Source organism: Camelus bactrianus, chromosome 21 (genome assembly GCF_048773025.1).
Source record: "Camelus bactrianus isolate YW-2024 breed Bactrian camel chromosome 21, ASM4877302v1, whole genome shotgun sequence".
In the NCBI taxonomy this organism is placed as follows: Eukaryota; Metazoa; Chordata; class Mammalia; order Artiodactyla; family Camelidae; genus Camelus; species Camelus bactrianus.
The window spans coordinates 9,777,420-9,798,958 of NC_133559.1; the positions used below are offsets into that span (position 1 = coordinate 9,777,420).

The following is a 21,539-nucleotide window of genomic DNA, read 5'->3' on the forward strand; positions in this document are numbered from 1 at the left end:
GAGGAGGTGTAATCATGCAGACTGGTGGGGGGCTTCTGTGTAAGTTCCTTCCTCCAAGGCTCTGCTCCTTAATTCCCCCTCCCACTGCTTGCCCAAGCCCGGCTCTGCTGTCTCAGGCATCCCGGACTTACTGGAATCCATTTAATGACAGCAACCATCTGCTACCCCTCCTGGTGATCAGCCAGCCCCTTCTCCTTCCCTCTTCTGCTCCTCCTTCTGCCTTTCCCGGCGGGGTTCCTGTGTCCTGCCTTCCTGGGGGCAGCCTGACACCCCTGCCCTCAATCTCAGCTCAAGTCCAGGGAGTCTCTGATCCTAGCCCCCCTTCTCCACTCCGTCTCCCTGCGTTATACAACCACCCCGCGCTCCTCCTGCCCCTCCGCCCCAGGCCCCCGACCCCGGGCTCGCCCACTTCAGTGCCCACATGTTTGGGACCCTCTGTCTTCAGGGCAGTTCTCGTGGTTCTCTGGCCTCCTCTTGTTTCCCTTCTTGCCTTTAAGCAACGTTCCTCATGACTCCCTCCCTCCTTCTCCTTTGATCCGTTTTCCAGGGTCCCGTCAGAAGTCCCCTGCGGCTTTTATTTCAGTCTGCCCTTCCTTCTCTGTTAATTCCCTTCAGAGAACCTCCCGCCCCATCCCTCCAACTCGCCCTCTCGGGCTGGAGAAATTTCTTTTCATCTCCCCTTGTCAGTCATGTGGGGCAGATCCTTCCAGGGGATGCAAGGGGCTGAGGGATGCTGGAGCGGGGGGGGGGGGGGGGGCACGGAGTAGGGAGGTAGCGCTTCCTCCCGTGTTTCATTCCAGGGTGAAACAGCATGACTCCAGGGCCATCCCTCTTCTCCCTCCATTAGCCCCATGCTAAGAACTTAGCAGGTGGCTGGATGAAACGCCCGGATCTCAGGAATGGCTTGGGAAGGAAGTTCCAGAATTTTCTGAGCAAAGGTCACACTGCTCCCATTCCCACCTTCCATTCAGAGAGTCTGCTCACCAGCCTGCTGAGGGCCGAGTTTCCAGAGGCTTCTGTCTGTTCCCAGCCGTCCTCCCTGTCTTGTTCTTGCTCTTGGAGCCCTCGAGTGCTCCCCTGAGAACTTTCTTCCACCTGACCCCTTCCACCCTTCCTTCCGAGGACTGTGAGCTTGATTGACTCTGATACCCAGGGAAGGCATAAGCCGCTCGTTGGAATGCACGGCACCCTGTCCCCCTCATAGAGAGATAATCGAGGAGGAATATTGGCTCATCCAGGAAACGAGGTGCTAAATTTGTTGTGAGATTGGTGTTATGAGCAATCAAAGGGAGCCTCTCCCCATAGAGGGCTGGGCAGCTAAATGAGAAATCATTAGGTTATTGCAGAGACCAGGGGCAACGGAGGTGGAGGAAGGAGAGATCCCCCCTCCCCACTGCCGCATTCCCCTGGGGGGCAACACAGGGAGATCAAAAAGGGAAGGAAAGAATCAGAGATGCAGAGAGAGAGCGTGAAAGGAGAGGCAGGCTGCTTTCTCCAAGGTTTCTCCTATACCCGGATGTCTGTACCTCCATCAGTGACGTGCTCCTGGCTTCCCCTCTGGCTCCTGGGCCATCCTGAGACTGACACAGGACACAGGACAAATAGACAGGTGAGCAGGGTTGAGTGTCCCCAGGTCAGTGAAAATTTTGGTGAGTAGAAAAGTTGAAAAGGGTGCACAGGAGTAGCTGATGAGGGCACAGGCCAGAGTGGCTGGTTTGGATGAGATGGAAGAGGAAATTCAATACCTTCTTTACCATCACTCTAGGAAGACTGCCTGGAGGAGGGGGCTTTGAAGGATGTGTAGCAGACACTGAATGAGTGTAGGTATAAACCTGCTAGGGATGATGGGATTGGCATGTGTATCTGTAGCATGCTCTCCCCTTTCTGTTAAACTCCTTCATGGAAATAAGGCCATAGAGCTGGCCTGGCTTTCACATACTTTGGGGTCCCAGGAGCAGTCATCAGTGTGCATGGCCTTGAAGAGAAGGTCTGTCCATGGACCCTCACCACGGATTTCCAGTTGATCACCATGTCCCCCATCAATGTCCTGTGAACTTCCGACAGTGGTTAGACAAATGGCTTTTGTCTCCCTGGCCTTCCTGCATTCCTGGGGCACTTGTGTTTCATCTGACAAGCAAACTGAGGCAGGTGGAACAGGAAAGAGCAGGAGCAGACAGAGAGACCAGCGTTCGTCAACCCCGAAAACCTACCTCTGGGTCTTCCCCACCCTGCGCCAGGCGCTGCCTGTCGAATGTCGCCATGTTGAGACCCTGCTCGTACCGCTGTTAATTACAGAGCCTCCTCTTGCAGGCTCCCTCAGCTCCCTGCAGCAAATTAACATTCCGTGCCCCTTGCACGGGTAGAATGAACCGAGTTAGATGGATCGATGGAGCAGCCAGTCGGAGCTGCTTTTACTTTATGCAGGATTGATCCAGATGACCCCAACTTGAGGCCTCTAGAAGCGCCTTTGCGGGAAATCTTTTTAATGGAGATTAATTGGAAAAGCCTAGAATGTCCTAGTTGTAGGCGGAAAGTGCCCCATTCTCGCTTTAGGCGGCTACACATCAACTCTTGTATACAGACGTGCAGAAACACACACAAGTTCACTAGACATGTGGATGCGAACAAGGACACATACCCCTCGACCCCGACCACATATACACACACAACACGCGGTCTTGTCCTCACACCACCAAACAGCCGCCATGGTCCTTCTGATTCTTCTAAGCCCATCCCGGAACCTTACCCACTGTGGCTCTGTGCAGCCTGGATCAGCCCTGACTTCCACCATTGTCTTTCTGAATCTAGACCTCTTTCTATGTGTATGTCCAGTCTTTCCCAGCAGCCTAGAAGTTTCTGGAGGGCAGAGACTGAGGAATGCCCAGAAGGAGAAAGGGTTTAATTTTTAAAGAGAGGTGACCTTGGTTCCAATTTCTTTATGTGCCTGAATTCCAGCCACTTCCAACTGCTCACTGGTCTTTTATGTCTCTAAGTCTTGGCTCACGCTGTTCCCTTTGTCTAGAATGCCCTCTCCGCAGCTTTCTGGCTGTTGAAATCCTTCTTGTCTTCAAGACTCAATGCATTTCTAAACAGTAAATGTGGATTTATTAAATACCTACTGTGTGCCAAGCCAGGCCTCCAATGTTTAACCCATATGATGTAAAAAGGACTGAGAGCTAACAAAGGCCAACAAGATAGGGGGCTCAGCCTAAGGCAAGACCAGTGTGGAAGTCAGACCTGTGAAAAAATACAATCTGTTCATTGATGTAACACACTTTCTTCCATGTCACTCCATCAGGACTCTCAACATGCTGTATTGCCCGGGTACGTGGGTGTGTTCATTAGACCATAAGCTTGTTCACTTTGCATCCCAGAGTCCAGAACAGTGCCTGGTACGTAGCAGACACTCAGAAAATGTTTGTTACATGAATGAATGCATGTTGAATTGAGTTGACTTTCTCTGGGTGCAGGTGAACTCATTCAGATAATCAAATGACAAACATTTATTGAGGACCTACTGTGTGCAAAGCACTTCTGTACTAGGCAGCACAACTGAGATCCCACCAGTTGCCTCAAGGAGTTCACAATCTCTGCATGTGAAACAGGAGTCAGAATAATCTACAGTATGGCTACAGACTAAACGTTGAGGTTGCGTGGTTAATTGCCATGGGACAGAAGTCTTCCTTATCCTTGACTGCCATCCTAGACGGTTTTTTTGAACTGTTCTTTTCCCTGCAGATGGCTTTGTTGAGAATTCCTTCCTTTAAACTTCACTACTGCAAACCATTTCGGTCTACCTTGATCGAAATGTTACAGATTGATTATCTGATAGGTGTGTGTCCAAAGTAAGAAGGCAATATATGAGGTGTGTGAATAGAATCATAAAGCACCAGCATTGAAAGGGGTCTTTAATATTGCCCAGAGCCCTCTGGAACATTGCTGTCTCGTGGTCATCCTTCTTTATCTTGAACGCTTCTAGTGACAGGGAGCTCACTGCCATGTGCTGTTCGAAAGTTCTTATATGAATGAAAAACTCTGCTTCCCTGGGAGCCAGTCCTTAATGTCTGGTCTAGGGGTCTGTAATGAAGGCTTAGTAATGGGACCTGGGGATGCACTTGTGTTACGTACAGGCTTGTGGCACGCCTGCCAAGTCTGTCTTTCTTGGAGGCACCAGAGAAGAGCCAGTGCCAAGGTGGAGAGCCCTCGTCAGAGCCCCGTGCCTGCCCGGACTGGTTGCTCCCTGGCTCGTAGAGTCAGACAGCCCTCCTGGAAGTGCCAGAGAAAGCTGTGCAGGCACCTGTGATGAAGGGTTTCTGAGTCTGGGAGGAGAAGGTCTAAACACCTGGCTCTGATCGGCAGTTCTTTCTTTTCTCTAATTTTGTGGGGAGCAGGGTACGGGGTCGGGGAGAGTGCCGGCATTCAGTAAAGCTCATTAAACTTAGAAGTGAGGCGTGTCCTTCAGAGCTCCTGTCTGGGGTCAGAAGACCTGAGTTTCTTTCTGGCTGTTTTGGTTTCGGGGTGAAAGCGAGTTGCCCTCCTTTCCGATGCCCCAGCCCTCACCTTTCTGGATTTCTCAGAGTTCAGGCTATTTATTCTGGAGACTGTTCCTAAACGTGCTAGAAGACCTCTGGGGAGAGGGCCTGGGGGCAGGGCTGCACTTCCTCCTGGGATGCGAGCCTGGTGAGGGGCCTCCAGGGTGCCATCCTCACTCCTCTCAGATTGCTCTCTGAAGCCGCGTTCGTAACAGTGGTAAGGAAGAGTGTTAAAGAAAGCGGAGGGGGGCTTTCAGAGCAGAACTAGCAGGGGTGCCTGCCCATCTGCCTGGGGGAGGAGCCATAGGGGAGGGCTCAGCCCCCAGGCGGAACCCCAGGAAAGGAACCCCAGGAAAGGCCGAGTGGCGGGAGCTGCAGGGGTGACCCACTGATCGCCCTCCTGGTGGGCACACTGCTGCCTGGGGCGAGGACACCTGTGGGAGCGGGGAGGGAGGAAAACAGCGCCTCAGGCTCTTCATTTGTGGGGAGAGACAGGACCCGGTCCTCCACTGCCTTTAGAATTATCTCAGATAACAGCCCACCTCATTCTCTTCCCCACTCCCCCCCCTCCCCACTGCCTTGGCTAATCCTTTCAAAAATCCCTTCCATTTCTCAAGGATTTCACTCCTTTTCTTTGACCTAAATGCTCAAGACCTTCTGATGAGGCCAGAGGGTGGTAATCCGCCCCAGATCTCCCTTCCCCTCCACCCGAATGGCCCCCAGAGGCCTCTGCTGCCCCCTCCCCTCCTCCAGTGTCTTTCCTCCTGCTCCTGTCCCTTCTCTCCATCCTGTCTCCTCTCCCAGAGGGTCCCGTCACTTCTGTTCCTGACTTTCACTTCCCATCTTTATCCATCTTCCCAGCCTTCTCCTCCATCCTTTCTCTCTCACTGCTCCTTTCCCCTCCCTCCTTTTAGGGAAGGAGGGCTTCCAGCTAAAGATGCCTCCCCTCCCATCTTGTCCCAACCATCTGTGCAGGATGGGATGGTTTTGGAGTGTGCCCTGCCCCTGGAGAGGGGAGCCCTGTGTCATTGGGAGGCTGGCTCAGAAGCCACCAGAGTTTGGAGACAGGCCCACCCCAAATACCTCTCTCCTTTGCTGGACCCCCGCTTCTTTAAAATAAAGGCTTTGGATGGTGATCAAGGCCCTTTCCAGCTCCAGCCTTCAGATTCTCTTTCTAGTTGAACACTCTTCTCTTTCCCTGTCTCGTCTCTGTCTTGTCCTCTGTCTCTCTCATATCACAGTGTCTCCTCAGCCCCTTCCTTCCTCCCAGCAACCTTTTACCGCCCTTCCCACCCTTCCTGCCACCAGCTCTCCCCTCTTCTGCTTGGCTCTCTGTTTTCTGTCTGTGACTCCCTCTTGCCACCCTTTTTTCTATTCTCATTTTGTCTTTGCACGTTGGACCCTCTTTTTCAGCGTCTGGGGACTGTTGGAGACCCAGGTGTTTGCCCCACCTCATCCCTTTGCTCCTGTCGGCCATGGGGAGGCAGGTGCAGGGCCTGAAGCGGGGAAGGGTGGGGCAGAAGATCTCCCTTCCCGGCCTTCCCTCCCCCCAGCCCCCGGGGTCTCGCTCCATCTCTTCCAGCCTTCTCTGGCTTGGTGACTGCCCTCGCTTCTGCTCTCTCTTCTCCATCTCTCGCCCTCTTTCCTTGTATCCTCTGTCTCCTCTCCGAGCTAAGTCCTTGCCGGCCACCTGCCTCCCCACCCCGCATCGCCCTTCCCTTGCCCATTGAAGCCAGATTGAAATTCAGTTTTTCAGCAGAACCCTCCACCATCCCTGCCACCCCCCCTTTTCTGCTCCCGCCTGTCATACCTGCTACAGCCAGCCCCACTCGGGCTCACCATGCCATTGTCCTTCCCAGAGAACATTCTCAGGGTCCCCTGCCAAGGGCACATTTGCATAAAGTTGTCAGATCAGGCCTGGCCCAGGTGCCTCCGGTTGGCAGGACAGAGGGGCTGGAGGTCCAAATGGGGCAGCAGGGGGAATGTTTCCAGCCACACCTGCCAGTCTTTTTGGTTCAGGAGCTCAGCGTCCTTGTGAGTGGGCCTGGGTTGGCAGGTCACCTCAGAGATCCAGAATTGCCTGTCCTCTGTCCTCTTTTTCCCCCACCATGAACCTAGTAGGAGGAGAGGTGAGGAACTCTGATGGGAAGTTCCTTACAGGCGGAAACAAAGATGCATTGCGTGGGTTCCCTCAGCCACTGTCTTGGTGTCACTAACCTGCAGATCTCCCTCTGCCCTGCAGGGAGGAGATGCCAGGATGGCCCCAGGGACACCAGCAAGGTCTGGCTGAGGCCCCAGGAGAGCAGGAGATGCAGCAGAATCCTAGAACCTCAGAGCTGGAAAGGCCCTCGGGAGCCAAGTACTTCAGCTCCCTCTCGTTACAGTTTAAGGAAACTGAGAGCCACGGTAGAGTGAAGTGACACCTCTCCCCCCACAAAGTGGCGCATTTGGATGGGGCAGAGCCAGGACCAGACAAGCCCACAGCCCTGACTGCTCTGCCCCCCACCCCAACCCCAGCCTGTCCCCACTGGTGCTGGGCTGGTCCCCTGTCTCTCTCAGGGTCCTGTGCCTGCCTCTTTTGGTGACTGATACATTGGCCCAGACGATCAACTCGTGTGCCCTGTCACCGTGAATACCAGCCCTGCAGCCAGGCCCTGCAGCACCTCTGGTCTGTTCAATGCAGGGAAGCCAGGCCAGATTGTGGTCACTTGTAAAAGCCCATCTGGTCCCTGGAAAGAGTCCCCTTCAGCTGTCCCTACCATACCCCAGCCTTGGAGACAAACACTCGGATGGCTTGGCTAAGCAGGCTGCGGGGAGGGAGGACAGACTGGTTCTTCTGCCTCTGGCTTTGACCTCCTGGGATGAGAAAGGCCCCAGAGTGGTAAGGAGGTGATGGTAGGCGGCCAGAGAGTCAAAGAGGGGGCCATTCGAGGCCCCTGCTGCTCACTGTCTGTTTCACATCAAACTGTGAACCCAAAAGCAAAGTACTTTGATGTGGTAAATGCTGGTGGGCAGCGGAGAAGGGGTGACAATAGTCTCTGAATGTTTAGTAACTTGTCTTTGGGGTGTTCACCTGGTACCCCATCACCAGATCTCTCCTCACAGCCAAGACTGAGGTGACCTGCTGTGAGCAAGTCAGCGCGTCTTTGACTTTCTGAGCTCTGACCCGTCACCTGTAAAGGAGGGGCTTATAGTCTCCAAGTCCCATCACGTTTGGACGGTTTTGGATTCTGGGCTGGGCTCTGTATAAGGCAGAATCAACAGACCCCACCCCTCACACCCAGTCAGCTGGGCAGGCGTGGCATTTCCCTCTGGGCTGAGGGTCCTGAACCCGCTTCTCTCTCCGCATCGGTATGTCTCTGCTGCCGGTATGTCTCTGCTGCCGGCAGCCAGGGTCTCTGTCTTCCCCTCCTGCCCGTCCTCACTCTGCCCGCCCCAGCCAGCTTGCGCGTACACACTCTCTCTCTCTCTCTCTCTTCCTCCCCTGCCTTCTCTCCTCTATCAAAAGTGCAAATCTTCCTTTCTTCTCTCCTCTCCCCTTTGCTGGCCCAGCCCAGAGAATTGCAATCCTCTTTACTCTGTGAGAGAATCCAAGCGTGGGGTGGGGGGGCCTCTCTGACTGCTGTATTTTTCATAGAGCAGGAAGGGGATGGCTGTGGTGGGGGTACAGGCTGGAGGGGGGGATGTGAGAGCCGGGGGAGGGAGGAAGAGTGGCAGGAGGAACAGTGGAGTGAGGAGAGATTTAGTTCCATCTGAAAGCTGTCGGTGTGTATCAAAGGCATCCCTTTGAACCGGCAGAGATCTGGAGTGCAGAGCGCGGGGACTGCTCCGGCCCAGGGGGTTCATTACTGCTCGTGTGATAAATCCGGGGAGACAGGGCTTGGCCTCCACCACCCCCTTCTCCTGCAGCCTGGCTTCCTTGGTGTCTCCTGCGTGTGGCCCCGCTCCCTCTGTGGTTCCGGGCAGGCCTGGCAGGCCAGGCTCTGGGAACACGACCACCAAGGTACATGTGCCAAGACAGAGGGGTGGAAAGGTGCCCGTGGGGGTGCAGAAATGCAGAGGTGCAAGGGGGGGGTGAGTGTGCACCGGTGAACATGTGTGCTTATGTGTGATGGTACACGGGTGTCCACAGGAGTACACAACGTGCATCTGGAATCTGTAAGCATTTCCAGCCTTTCCCAGACAGATATAGAGGTCAATTCCTACTTCTCAGTCAAAAATGAGATTTGACCTCTCTGTTCTCACCAGGCCTTTGTAGGAGCCTGGTCCCCAACCCCGGGGACAGGCCCAGTGGGAACAGGAGGTGTGTTCACCCACAGAGACGGGGACAGGTGGCCTCTCCTGTGCTGTCCTGCACTGAGGACACAGGAGGGAGTTGGAGAGAGAGCAGAGCTGGAAGGCAGGGTCGCCCCGGAAGCTCAGGGTTGAGGAGGAGACGTGGGATGGTGCTGAGACAAGAGGAGGGGGTCCCCTAGTCAGGGCACAGTATCCAAGGGAGATGGAGAGGTGCCAGGGGGCCAGTTTGCACAGTGCCCAGGGCCTGAGCCCCAGGGATGGGGAGAGTGGGAAGACAGCTGTGGCCAAGCTGATGAGATGGCTTTCCAGGGGGGCCAGGTGTGCTGGCTCCAACACTTAGCAGCTGCAAAACTGGAAGGAAGTGCTTATGTCTCTGAACCTTAGAGCCTTGTTAGGGATGATAATAGTACCTACCTCATCGGGTTTTGTGTCCCTTAAGTGAACTAGGCTTGGTTAGGTGCTTGGCACAGTGACTGACACTTTGTAAGAAGGAGCTATTAATTATTACTCCCCCTCCTACTGGTGGACAGTGGTGGCTTAAAAGGGGGTGTTTTGTGATTCACTGAAATCTCTCTAGATGCTCCTGATGGTCCTTCCAGTCTTTGGAACCACTCTCCCCTCCTGGAGGGACATTTACATCAAGCCTTCTCCTGCGGTTGGTGACGGCACGTGCGGCGAGTCCCCCGTGGCTGTAGAGTACAGGCCAGCCCGGGTCTGAGGAGGGAGCACTGGCCTCCCCAGGGTAGGGGGCCGTGAACACGGTTAAGATGCACATCTGAGTGTCGAGCGGAGATCAGAAGTAGTAGGTGGGCGCAGAGCTCAGGGGCACCAGGAGTTCGCTGGGGTGGGGGCCGTGAGTCCAGTCCGTCCATCCAGGAAATATTTCTTGGAAATTCCTGTGGGGCAGCGGGGCACCAAGAGCAGGGACTGCAGCCTGAAAGCCTGCACTCCTGCCCATCACGTCGGAGCCTTATGTCCCTTTGTCATAACATGGACGTCATCACTGCCACTGTGCCCTGGGTTAGACCGCGCTGGGAACGGTGTCTATAGGACATCTGCACTGGTGCCTGGCACACAGCCAGCATCTTATAATTGGGAGGTTAAGGAACGTTGCTGGGATTGAAGGGACAGGAAAGGGAAATCAAGACATCTCTGTGCTCTGAGGGCTCCCAGGAGAGGGAGAGACAGAAACGCACACACGTGAGGAACTTCTAGTCCAAGGCAGGCAGTGATAGGTGCTGCAACCAGAAGCCCAGATGATGCGGGAGGGGACTAGGGAGGGGAACCTTCCAGGTGGAGGCCAAGGAGCCTCTGTAGCGGGTGGTGAGGGCCAGGGTTACCTAGAAGGAAGGAGGTCTCCGGGGTGGGCTGGGAGGAAGCTGACGGGAAACTAGGGTTTCTCCAGCTTTGACCTCTCCTCGTCCTGTGTGAGGAGCCCACAGGTCCCACCCCACAGCACCCTTGTTGCAACCGTCATTTCTCCCCAGGGTCCCTCTGTGCTCCCCTTGCCCTCCCCACCCTGTTCGGCACTTCACCTGCCTGCATACCCTGTCTGCGCCTGCTAGGAATACTGGTGGCAGCACTGGGGGTAGGGGGGCTTCTGGAGTCTAAGGACCACCCCAGCCTCATGGCAATGTGTCTGAAGGACAGGATTGAGCTGGAGAGGCGCCCTGGCCCCCTGTGACCACACTCCCCATCATCTCCCTGCCCTGCTCCCCCCTGTCTCCCAGCGACCCTCAGGTGGCCTGCTTTTCTGCCGTGGCCTGGGCCTCTGGGAATCCACGGCGTCTCTGCGTCACCAGTGTTTTTCTCTCTGCGTCTCTGCCCTGGGCCTCTGTCTTCTTTCCTGGCCTCTTTCTAACCAAGATCCCCTCTTCCCTTCCTGCCTCTCCTCCAGTCTCCTTCCCCGCCTTCGCTCTCCCTCTGCCTGGTGGATGTCTGTCTTTGTCTCCGCTGCTCTGCTCGGTGTCATTGGCGCCTCCGCCAGCCTCCCCATCAGTCTGTATGCATGTGTGTGTGCGCCCGCGTGTGCGAGCTCCCGCGCCCCGTGTACAGCACACTCCTTCGGTGTCTGTCTTCACAATGGCTGCTTGAGAGCTGTGACGGTGTCTGAAGACAGGGAGGCGGTGGGGTGAGAGCAGGCGGGGATTCACTTACACACACACACACACACACACACACACACACACACACACACACACACACACACACACACACACACACACACACACACACACACACACACACACGCTTGGATTTGCACTCATCCCAGGCCCGAGCTGCCAGACAGGCAAGGCAGCTGATATGACACCACTGCTGCTGCTCCAGAGGCTGGTCTGTGGTCACCTTCTGCCTGTGGTCAGGACCTTCCTGACTCCCTTCCCACCTGGCTCCCCAGCCAGCCATTCCCCTGGTTTTATTTCCTAGAGTGGGGTGTGGGCACAGGAAAGGGGCTGGAATTTCACACACCCCATTCTAATGCAGGCTCCAAGGCATGTGTGTGTTCTGATTTGTGTGCTTCCTTTTCAGGCCACAGGTCCTGGTTCTTGATGCCTTCCTGACGTTCCAGGACAGATAACCAGCACCTCTTTTTTGTTTGTAACGCTGCCTCTGCCCTTCCTGTTGTGCCCTGTCTGGTGCCTGCACCTCATTGCTCACCTTCTAAGCTTTTTTTTTTTTTTTCTCAGCCATCCCCATATCCCTTCATCACTCATCCCCACCATTGCATCAGAACTTTCCAGAGTTCTGTTTCCCCTACCTGACCCAGCCCTGCTCCATGCTCCCTCCTTCAGGGAGCCTCCCAGGACTGCTCCTCCTTTCCCTGCAGGGAGAGTCCTGTCCTGTCCCTCCACTCTCCCACCCTGTCTGCCTTTGCTGGAGTCTGTGAGCCTGACCTGGGGCCCGGGGTGTTCTGCCTTTCCTCGACGGCAGTGCACAGGCAGGACAGTTTTTGCAGGCATTCATTCATTTTCACTCCATCAATCTGCAGACTTATTTGGAACACCTGGCATGTGCCTGGCAGCCAGGCCCTGTGCTGGGTGATGGGGCTGGTGCTCTGAGCGACACAGTCCAGATGCAAGGAGTTTTCCCTGGGCCAGGCAGGGGTGGGCAGTGCAGCATGGACCTACTGTTGCAGAGGTGGGAAGTGAGTCCAGAGGGCTCTGAGGGCATGCAGGCAAGTCAGGGAAGACTTCCTAGAGGAGATGACTATTTGGATCCCAAGGAGGGCGGGGGGGGGGGGCAGTGTCCTGCCCCGAGGGCAGGCCTGGGCAAGGGCACGGAGACAAGGACAAAAGCCCAGAGTGTGCAAAGTAGAAAGAGGGGGACTTGGTGGTGGCAGGACAGGCTCGGGGCTTTCTCCTAATCGTGATCCAGGTCAGGACAGTCCATCTATCTCAGACATTGTCTTGGCTGCAGGGGCTCTTTTGGGGCCAGCCACTTGCACAGGCTCAGCACCTGCCCCTTTCCACTGCGTTGAATTCCCAAGATCCTTCATTTCCCCTCTTCCCTGGACCTTCTTTGGGGTTGTTGCTTCCATCCCCCGGTCTCCAGACTAAACGGCCTCACCCAGGCCCACACCAGGAGGGCGTCGTGCTTCAGCATCCCCAGGATGATGGATGCTCTCTGCCGCGTCACTGCTCAAGTTTCTGCCAGTCCCCCGATGATCTAACTGCCCAGGATAAAAAAGGTCGTAGCTACCACTCAGTGGGCACGTGCAGGGGAATGTCACACACCCCATCCCATTTAGCTCCCCAGCAGTCCAGTGTAGGCATCATCAGTCCCCCCCCCCCCAGTTTACCACTGAGGAAAGTGGGGCTTAGAGAGTCACTCAGCCACGGTCACACTGGTAGGAAGCGTCGGAGTCACTGTGCATGCCTAAGTCTGTCTCCTAAACCTCTGTTCTTAGAAGGGACCTTTGCAGTCCTCAGTCCAGACTTGTCATTGTACAGGTGAGCACACGGAGGAGGCCAGGATGGGGCAGTGACACGCCCAAGGTCACATCGGTCCTCCATCCCTCTGGCGAGATGCCATCTCTGACTCTCAAGGCTTCCCACCTCAGTCCTGCTGCAGGGCGAGCTGCCTCCTTGCTCCCACAGGACAAGGAGCCTGCTTCTCTCTGTCCTCGGGAGACTTTGACAGGAGACCAAGGTGTCCAGGACCCGCACAGGAAAGCTGTGAATGTAAATTCCATCTCTGAGCCAGAGCTCACAGGCCACTCTGCTCCAGAGCCCTTGGCTTGGGCTCCGGGGGCCGTGGGAAGGAGAAACGTGAGCGTAGAGAGTTTGCAGCATGTAGCTGCACTAGAGAAATGCGCAATGATATGAATAAATTTGAATAATAATGAGGGCAATACCTGAATTAATAATGCTGGCTGCTCACCTGACCCATCCCCTCCCCCAGGATCTCAGCACCTGCCACCCATCCCAGGAACAGAGGCGAGCCTTATCCTTTCCTTCTTTAGAAGTCATGGATGGGGTGTTGGGTCAAGCACAGTGGGGGAGATGCTCACACAGTGTTGGGGAAAGGGGCACTGTTTCTAACTTCCTGACCCCCTGCAGACCCAAAGAGCTGGATTTGCACACTTAACCAAACAGGGCTGCCTCATTGTATTAAATCGTATGCTGGCTATCAGTCTGCTCCTAGCCTTGGTCCCCTTTATGTTCACCAACCAATGTGGATGTCAGATGTCCAGGGCGATTCCGAGGGAAGAGAGAGCATGGCCCTTGGTCTTGAGAAGAGGTTTCCATTCTGGTGGAACAGATAGAGCAATCAGCCCCACCCACCAGCTGCCCTCTACCCCATGACAAACAAAAGCATGAGCACAGACCCTGATGGTTTGGGACAGGAAATCCCAAGGATAGAGCTGTGATGGCAGGGCTGAAAGGTGGGACAAGCTGTGTTTGCCTAAGGATCTGCTCAAGTTCCTGCCGGTCCCCCGATGATCTAACTGCCCAGGATAAAAAAGATCAATCTAGGAGGACTTCCTGGAAGGGGGAAATGTGGGCCGGGTTTGGAGAGAAGGGGAAATATGGAGGAGGAGGAGGAGGAAGAAGAGTGAGGACAAGAAGACTAGGGTTCTGTTTCTAGTGACTTAGAGGGAGGTCTTGGAATGGGGAGGGACAAGTTCCGTTGGCTTACACACAGGAGTGATGGAGGATCAGGGAACTTTTGGAAGGCTGGGTTTGAAAGAGTTGGATGTGGGGATTATGGGAGCTGAGGAGGGAAAGAAGGGGGAGGAATCTCCTGAGTTCCAGGGAAAACTGATTTTGGTTACAGCGTGTGACAGATTGGGGACGTGCGTGGGAAGCCCCAGACCTCTCCCCGTGCTGTCCCGCAGCCCCTCCGTCTCCCGTCCTCTTCCCTGTAGTCCAGCCCAGGGAACCGATGGTCACAGCATGGTACCCAGAACTGCCCCCCCACCAGGCCAACCCGTGCTGGGTGGGGTGGGTGGGTGGGAGCGGTGGAGGGGTGAAGAAACCTGCAGTCCAATTCCCTGCTCCATTTAGGCCCCACAATTAAAGGCAATTACTCTGCAGCTCTCTAATCAAATGCTCCCGGCCGAGCTGCCAGCCGGGCAGCCATGTGTGGCTCCCGCAGCCAGAGGGCGAGTGGAACCCGGTCACGTGGCCTCTCAGCTCCCACGGTGCGGGGCGGGAGGCGGGCGTGGGCAGGTGTGTCCCTGTGTACGCACTCATGCCTCCAGAGCTTGGCAGCAAGGGTGCACACACGAAACAGGGAAAGTGTGCAGAGGTGGGCTCAGAGCCACTTTGTCTGGGACCCAGGAAGCTTATACACACACTGTGGATGTGCCTGTCCCTGGAATCTGCCTTTGGGCACTTGCTGGGTGCGTTCGTGGGGGAATTGTACCTGGCATGGTGGCACACGTGTGTCACCTCACATGGGCTCATGTATGCACGTCCAAGTAGGGGGATGGTGGTCTACGCCTGTCTCAAGGATGGAGGCGGACCACAGCATCCCCAGCAGGACTTGTTACCGATGCATCACCCACTGACGTGGGTGTCGGGCAGGGGAGCGCGGGGGAGGTGGTTGAGCAAGAGCCCGGGACCCGAGGTGCGGAAGTTCTGTCCTTAACTCACTGGGTGCCCTCAGGAAGGTGACACTTCTCCCTGGGCTCCAATATCCTCTTCTGTAAAATGAGAGGGTTGGGCTAGTCTGGTGTCTACAGACTTTACATAACACTGCACCACTTTCTCTGATCGCGCGCCTGAAGCCCATCCCTTGGGCCACCCCAGCAAGCGGGAGGAATCAAGGGCTGGCACGTGGCATCTTGGAGGGAAGGGGTTGGGGCTGCAGTGGGGCCAGGACTGGACTCTCACCCATCGTCTGGTGGGAGTGGGAGCCCGGGAGGCGTGGCCTATGGGTGGAGCCCTGTCCTCAGGCAACCCCTCACCCAGGGCCGGCTTTGGCTTTGCCAGGGACCCAGACCCGCTTCAGCCAGGAGCCAGCCGACCAGACCGTGGTGGCCGGACAGCGGGCCGTGCTGCCCTGCGTGCTGCTCAACTACTCCGGGATCGTGCAATGGACCAAGGACGGGCTGGCGCTGGGCATGGGCCAGGGCCTCAAAGGTGAGTGGGGCCGCCAGCCAGCCCAGCCTCCAGACTCTCCCCTGTCTGCATCCCTCCCCAACCAACAAAGACTCCTGGACCCCCTCACCCCGTCCCACACCGCGCTCCAGCCTCCCCTCTGCCATTTGTGTGTGTGTCCATCTCTCCCTCTCCTCCTGAGCTCTGTCTCCACTGCTTTCCAAACCCCACAGCTCCACCTTTCCTCCTGGCTGTGGACTGGCTCATGAAAGGCCAGCGGGAAGCCTGAGAGATCAAGGGAAACCCAGAGACCTTTACGTAAGAGACTTGCAGGCAGACAGGCAAAGCAGGAGGGGCTAGGAGACCCCAAGCCCCCTGCTTTTGCAGGAGGAGGACACAGGCAACTTCTCCATCCTGCAAGTGTCTCCTGCCAGGCTGGCTTTTCTCCAGCCTCTCTCCTGCCCCCCGCCCAGGCTGTGTCTGCTCAGTGGCCAAAAACTCATTTTAATATCAGCCTGAGCACTTAGTTTTTATTCATCCAACAAGCCTTTCTTAAGCACTGCGGAGCCACTGCTGAAACAAACATCATGACTCAAGAGGGAAGAAAACCCTATATTCCAGAGCAAGTAAAGGTAGCTGTGGAAAGGCCGCCGGGCAGAGAGGACAGGGAATCAGGACACCTGGGTACTGGTCCTGCCTCTGCCACCTCCCATCTGGGCGACCTTAGAAAAGCCACCTCACCTCTCTGGGCCTTAATTTACTCCTGTGTGAAACAGGCACGAGTCACAGGTCCGCCTGCCTGATCAAGGTGTTGGTGAGGTTTGATCCAAATGAGAGAAAGTGCCTCGTGAGAACAGTGTTCACTGTAAGGCGGTGTGATGATAAAAGCAGGGGGGAGATTGTCTATTTTTCTTCTTCTTCTTGTTCCGGGGGCTGAGATTATTATTTGCTGTGGGCTCCGTGTCTCAGTACAGGTGGGGGAAATTTGTCTGTATAGAGCAACCCGTACGAAGGAAAGAGATGGGGCTGGTGGATCTATTGATGATAGAAACAGAAAGAAACTGGGAGAGAGAGAGATCAATAGATATGGAGTGAGAAGAATAAATAGCCTCTGGACAGAGGGAGCTGGTGGGAGGGAGCTGGTGCCGGGACCACGAGAGAGGGGCACTAGAGAGGGGCACGGAGGAGTGGAAAGAGGGGCGCGGGAGGGAGGATGGAGAGGCCAGAGGCTCGGAGGTGCGCCCACTGTAGCCACGGCTTCTGCAGGGGACTGACTCAGTTTAGGGGCTCCTTTGGGGGGCTGGCAGGACCCTCCCTGGGTGAGTGAGGGTGAGACCGTAGCTTGCCCTGGGCTTCCCTCTGGCCCCAGTGAGCTCATGTCTGTGCTGCGATGGCCTATATTTCCTAGCGCCCACACACCCTCCCCCTCCCTCTCCGTTTTTCCCTGCTGTCTGCCTTTTTTTCCCCTTTCTTTCCTATTATTATGAGAGACATTTGTCTGCAAACAGCTTCGGAGATTTCATCTGCTCCTGCTCAACTCCCTCTTCCGCTCTCCCCCGTCGCTCCTCCTGCTTTATGGCTCCCAGCCTCACTGTGGGAGGTTGTGGCATCGCGGTGTCTGCGTGGGGACCTCATCCTCGTCAAGGGCCCGTGGGGTCCCAGGAGCGGGTGGAGGGAGGAGTGCGGGCCCCGGGGTGGGATGCGGACCCTGACGTGGGAAGAGGGTGCGCCCTTGGGGGCTGGGTGGTCCAGGCTGATTCCCTAGCTCGCCCTCTCTGTTCCTGCAGCCTGGCCGAGGTACCGGGTCGTGGGCTCTGCGGACGCCGGGCAGCACAACCTGGAGATCGCAGATGCGGAGCTCTCTGACGACGCCTCTTATGAGTGCCAGGCCACGGAGGCCGCCCTGCGCTCCCGGCGAGCCAAGCTCACCGTGCTCAGTAATGACCCCCGCCTCCTGCAGGGCCCCCAGCCTCCTCCTGTCTCTTTCTGTTGGTGCCCTGGCTGTCCCCGCTTCTCCAGTTTTCTCTTTCATTTCCCAGCCTCTCTCTCTCTGTTCCTGGCTTCCTGTCTGCCCCTACTATCTCCCTAGCTTTCCCTCCCCAGATCCTGTAAACTTCTCCCAAAGCCAAGTCCAGACAGATGAGAGCAAGACGGGCACGTGGGCGCGCACTGGTGGGACACGTGGGGTGTGTGAGCTCTGGCATCCTCTCGGCCCCAGCCTGTGCCCAGGTCGCAGGGACTGGGCTCCGCCTTGTGGCCATAGGCGCTCCCCACCAGAGTGGAGGCGAGTTGGGGTGATGGACACCCTGGCCTCTCCCAGCAGATGGACTTGTCGGTGAGAAGGCGACTCCCTTCCTCTCCCCCTCTGCTGCCTCGGAGCCCAAGAAACTGCCCCCTTGGCTCCTTTTCCTCCATACTCAGCCCCTCCTCCTCTTCGCTGCCTCCTTTCCACCCTCGGCACTCATCCCTCCTCCTTGGCTTCACCTCAGGCCTCCTCAGGGAACAGGGGAGCAGGACTGGAAGGAATGGGCCTTGAGGGCTGAGAACTGAGGAGGGGGTGGGGCGGGGGGCTCTGGAGGAAGCCTTGCCCCCAGCTGCCACCCATGGGGCACAGAGCAGATGTCCCTCTATGGTAACACCCTGGGCCATTTGCATAATGAGGGGATTCTGTCCTGCACACAGTACAGGAATGAGGCCAGCTCTGACCCCCCAACCTCCCTGGCGGTACCTCCAGCGCCATCCGTCTTTCTGTCTCCCTCCAGCTCTGGTGCCTGGCTGGCCCCTGCTTCTGCTGTGCTCTGTCTCCGGCTCGGCTCTGCCTGCCTGTGACCCTCCTTCCCTTCTGTCTTCACCTCTGCCCCTTTCCTTTTTCCTGCCTCCATCTGATCTCTCTTGCTCCCTCTCTTTTTCTCTCCCCAACCCTGAAATCCTTGAAGTGGGGGACGCTCCCTGGAGGGGTGGGAGGAAGGGGAGGGGCCCTGAGACAAGTGAGATGAATGAGTTTGGGCACAAGGAAGGTGTTTACATGGGGGAGAAGGTGGAGAATGGGACAGGTCGCCTGCGGGTGACCTGGGAGTCAGGAGACCTGGGCTGTCTTGGCATCACGACCCTGAAGCGGCCATGACCTGCGGACAGCAGCGTCCTCGGTCACATGGCATAGTGATGCCAGCCTTTTCTTAGCAACTGCCGCTTTGCTGCTCCCTGAGCAGGGAGGTGTAAACCGTGAAGGTCTGGACAGATGTGAGGTGTCAGGACAAGTGAGGACTGGAGGGACCGATAGCCAGTGTCTCTGGATGTACAGGCCCTGCGGGACTAGCACTCAAGGCTGCTGGATGACACGCTTTTCCTCTCCGGTGGGGACAAAATGGGCAGAATTAGCAGGGAGCAGGATGGAGTTGAGGGAACAGGAGTTAGCTGACCGCCGGGGGTAGGCAGGGGATGCCAAGACATCAACTTCTGTCCCTCGCTGAAGAGGGTATGAGCCCCCGTGCTGGACCAGGCATTCTGAGGGAACATGAGGTTCTTAAGAGACCTTGTCTCTGCTTTTCCCCCCTCCCTAACTGCCTCGGCGTGGGTCCTGGAAGGTGTACTTCTGGACTGGAGAACAGCTGTCCCGTGAGGGGTCGCTGATACTCTTCTCCCTTCCCGCTCTTAGCCCGGCACAGAGATGGAGAAATAGAGATGAGTGCAGGCCGACCAAGCCCCTGGATAGTACAGGAACAAGGATTTATCATGGCATCCGGTGGCTTGATTCAATCAAAGAAGGCTTCCTGGCAGAGGAGAACATCAATGGGAACCCTAGATGGAGGAGTACCTGGTTAAAAAAGCTTGCAAGTCAGTGAGGGAGAACCACATGACAGGGGAGCTGACTGGTTTGTTTGGAGGGCACACGGTTGGTGTTGAGGATGTGAGCCTTTGGAGTCTGGACTATTTGGGCAGATGAGGGGAGCCGAAGGAGCCCTGAGAGCATGAGATGAACGATTAGCCCGGCTCCTCCTTTCCCCTCACTCTTCCTCCCCCAACCTTGTCCCTCTGGAACTCTCCAGCTCCCTGCCTCTTGCAGCCACATGGATGCCAGAAGGCGGCAGGGCATTTTGTGGCGCCTCCCTGCTTACCTGCTTGCACACAGCCTTGGTCCGTGGCAGCCAGGGGCCCAGAGACTAGGCAGGGCAGAGTGGAGAGTGGGCTGTGCTCAGTGCCTGGAACCAGGCTCCCTGCCCTCGGCCAACCTCTCAACCTCCCCCCATCTGCAGCCACGCCCCTCCATGGTCCAGCCCCCACCCCAGACCAACCCCGGCCTCGGAGCAGCTGCCTCCCACCCTCGCAGAGGCAGAGGCAGACGTAATATAGATCTGCAGGCCTCCAGCTTGCTCATTATTTACAGCAATAACCACTTGAGTGCGGAGGTGACGAGCGTGGCTCGGGGTCAGCGGGCCTGGTTCACTTCCCAGCACGGCTGTTTCAGTGACTCCTGTCTCTGAGCACATCTGCCTGACCTCCCTGGGCATCGGTGCCTTATCTGTCAATGGGGGTGGGTGGTATTTACCATGAAAGGATTCATGAGATAGCCTTGGTGGTGAGGAGTCAATGAAGTCATGCACACGAGGCACGAGCTGACACGTGGTGAGCGTTCAGTGAAGGTGGAGATGCTGTCGATCACGTTACAGTTTACAGTTGGCTTCACATCCTCGATCTGGTTTTGCCGTCACGGTAACGACTCTGGGGAACAGATGTCAGTGTGCTTCCTGAAATTTTACAAACAAGGAAACTGAGGCCGCAGACACATGGATATACTGATGTACAAATTTAAGTCACGGATCATAAACATGCTCATAAACTATACGTGGACACATGCCATCTGCGCGTGGCAGTGATGGCTGAGCAGACAACGCCCAGCCTTATTTTCCTTTGCCCCAGATGCCAAGAGAAAGGTGGGCTAGTGAACAAAGGGTGAAGGGCAGCGTTCCAAGGGAGGGGAGAACCAATGGGCGGGGAGGTCTTCACCTCAGAAGCTGGACGCGGTGCCTCCCCTGCAGAAGCCCAGGGCCTCTGCCCATCCAGGACTGTCCTCCTGGGGTGTGGCGGCAGGACGTGACCTTGGAGAGGCCCACACAGACCAGGAGATCCTGAATGGCAGCTCTTTATCCATTTCTCTCCACCTTCCTCTCCTCACCCCATTTCCAAATCTGCACCCATCAGCCTGGGAACCAAATACACCAGCGAGCGAAGAGGAAGAGCCCAGGGTTCAGGGGTCACTCCCCAGCCGGGCGGGAGCAGAGGCGCTGCTGGCTCTTTTCCGAGCAGTAAAGTGGACACGCTGCACACGTCACACGTGCCCTGCCCATGACAGTCCGCGTACAGCACCTCATCTGGCCTTCATGAGGGCCCCAGGCACGGGCATCGTACGCCTCTGTTGAAGAAACTCCGACTTGAGGGCCTCACCCAAGATCACGTGATGCATCACTAAAGGTGCCAGGACCTAACACCAGGGCAGCCCGATCCTGACTCTCGTGCGTACCCCCCTCTCCCACTCTGCACGCACGAGGCGAGCAGAGCGCTGGGACAGGCTGCAAGTGGTTCCTTCCTCCTGGAAACCCCAGCGTGGAGAGAGACCATCACTTCACAGACTCCAGGACAGCCCTACCCACCACTCGACTCAGAGGCCTCCCGGGGTCTCCTCTCAAGGGCTCCCTCAGAGAGCCCCCTGTGAGTCTCTGGGCCTTTCCCAGCAAAAAGCAAACAAAACCCTTTCACATGGCCAGCCTGAGGAACACAAGGTAGACCAGAACTCAAAATTATAATCAAAATCCTTCTGCCTTATCTCATCAGTTACTTAGTAATTCAGCTAATGTCCCCAAGGACATGCCATCCACCACCGTCTGCACTAGACCTTGGAGCTTTAAGAGAAAATGAGCAGCCCCTGGCCTCGGGGAACTTGCATTCTGGCTCCCTGGGCATTCAGGAGCCTGTGGAGCCAGGCCAGAGGGAGGCTCGCCATTTCCTCGTCTCAGACATCCGACTGGTCAGTTCCCAGATTTAGCAGGGGCCTACTTTGGCCACATTCTAGGCACTGGAGACGGAATATTAGCAAGACAGGGTCCCTGCTTTTCCATGGATGACAGTTTTGTTAGAGAGGGGGGCACAGATAATCATAAGTAACCCACAT

The 21,539-nt window shown here is 56.4% G+C and overlaps 1 protein-coding gene across 2 annotated transcripts in view; it reads left to right on the forward strand.

Annotated features, from left to right (window-relative positions):
• The window catches only part of KIRREL1 (kirre like nephrin family adhesion molecule 1), a 98,113-nt gene that overhangs the window by 61,177 nt on the left and 15,397 nt on the right, over positions 1-21,539 (forward strand). For both annotated transcript variants that reach the window (XM_074349641.1, XM_074349642.1), the window contains exons 2-3: positions 15,266-15,415; positions 17,161-17,310. In XM_074349641.1, the coding sequence (XP_074205742.1) occupies positions 15,266-15,415; positions 17,161-17,310 (300 nt within the window). The remainder of the gene's footprint in view (positions 1-15,265; positions 15,416-17,160; positions 17,311-21,539) is intronic.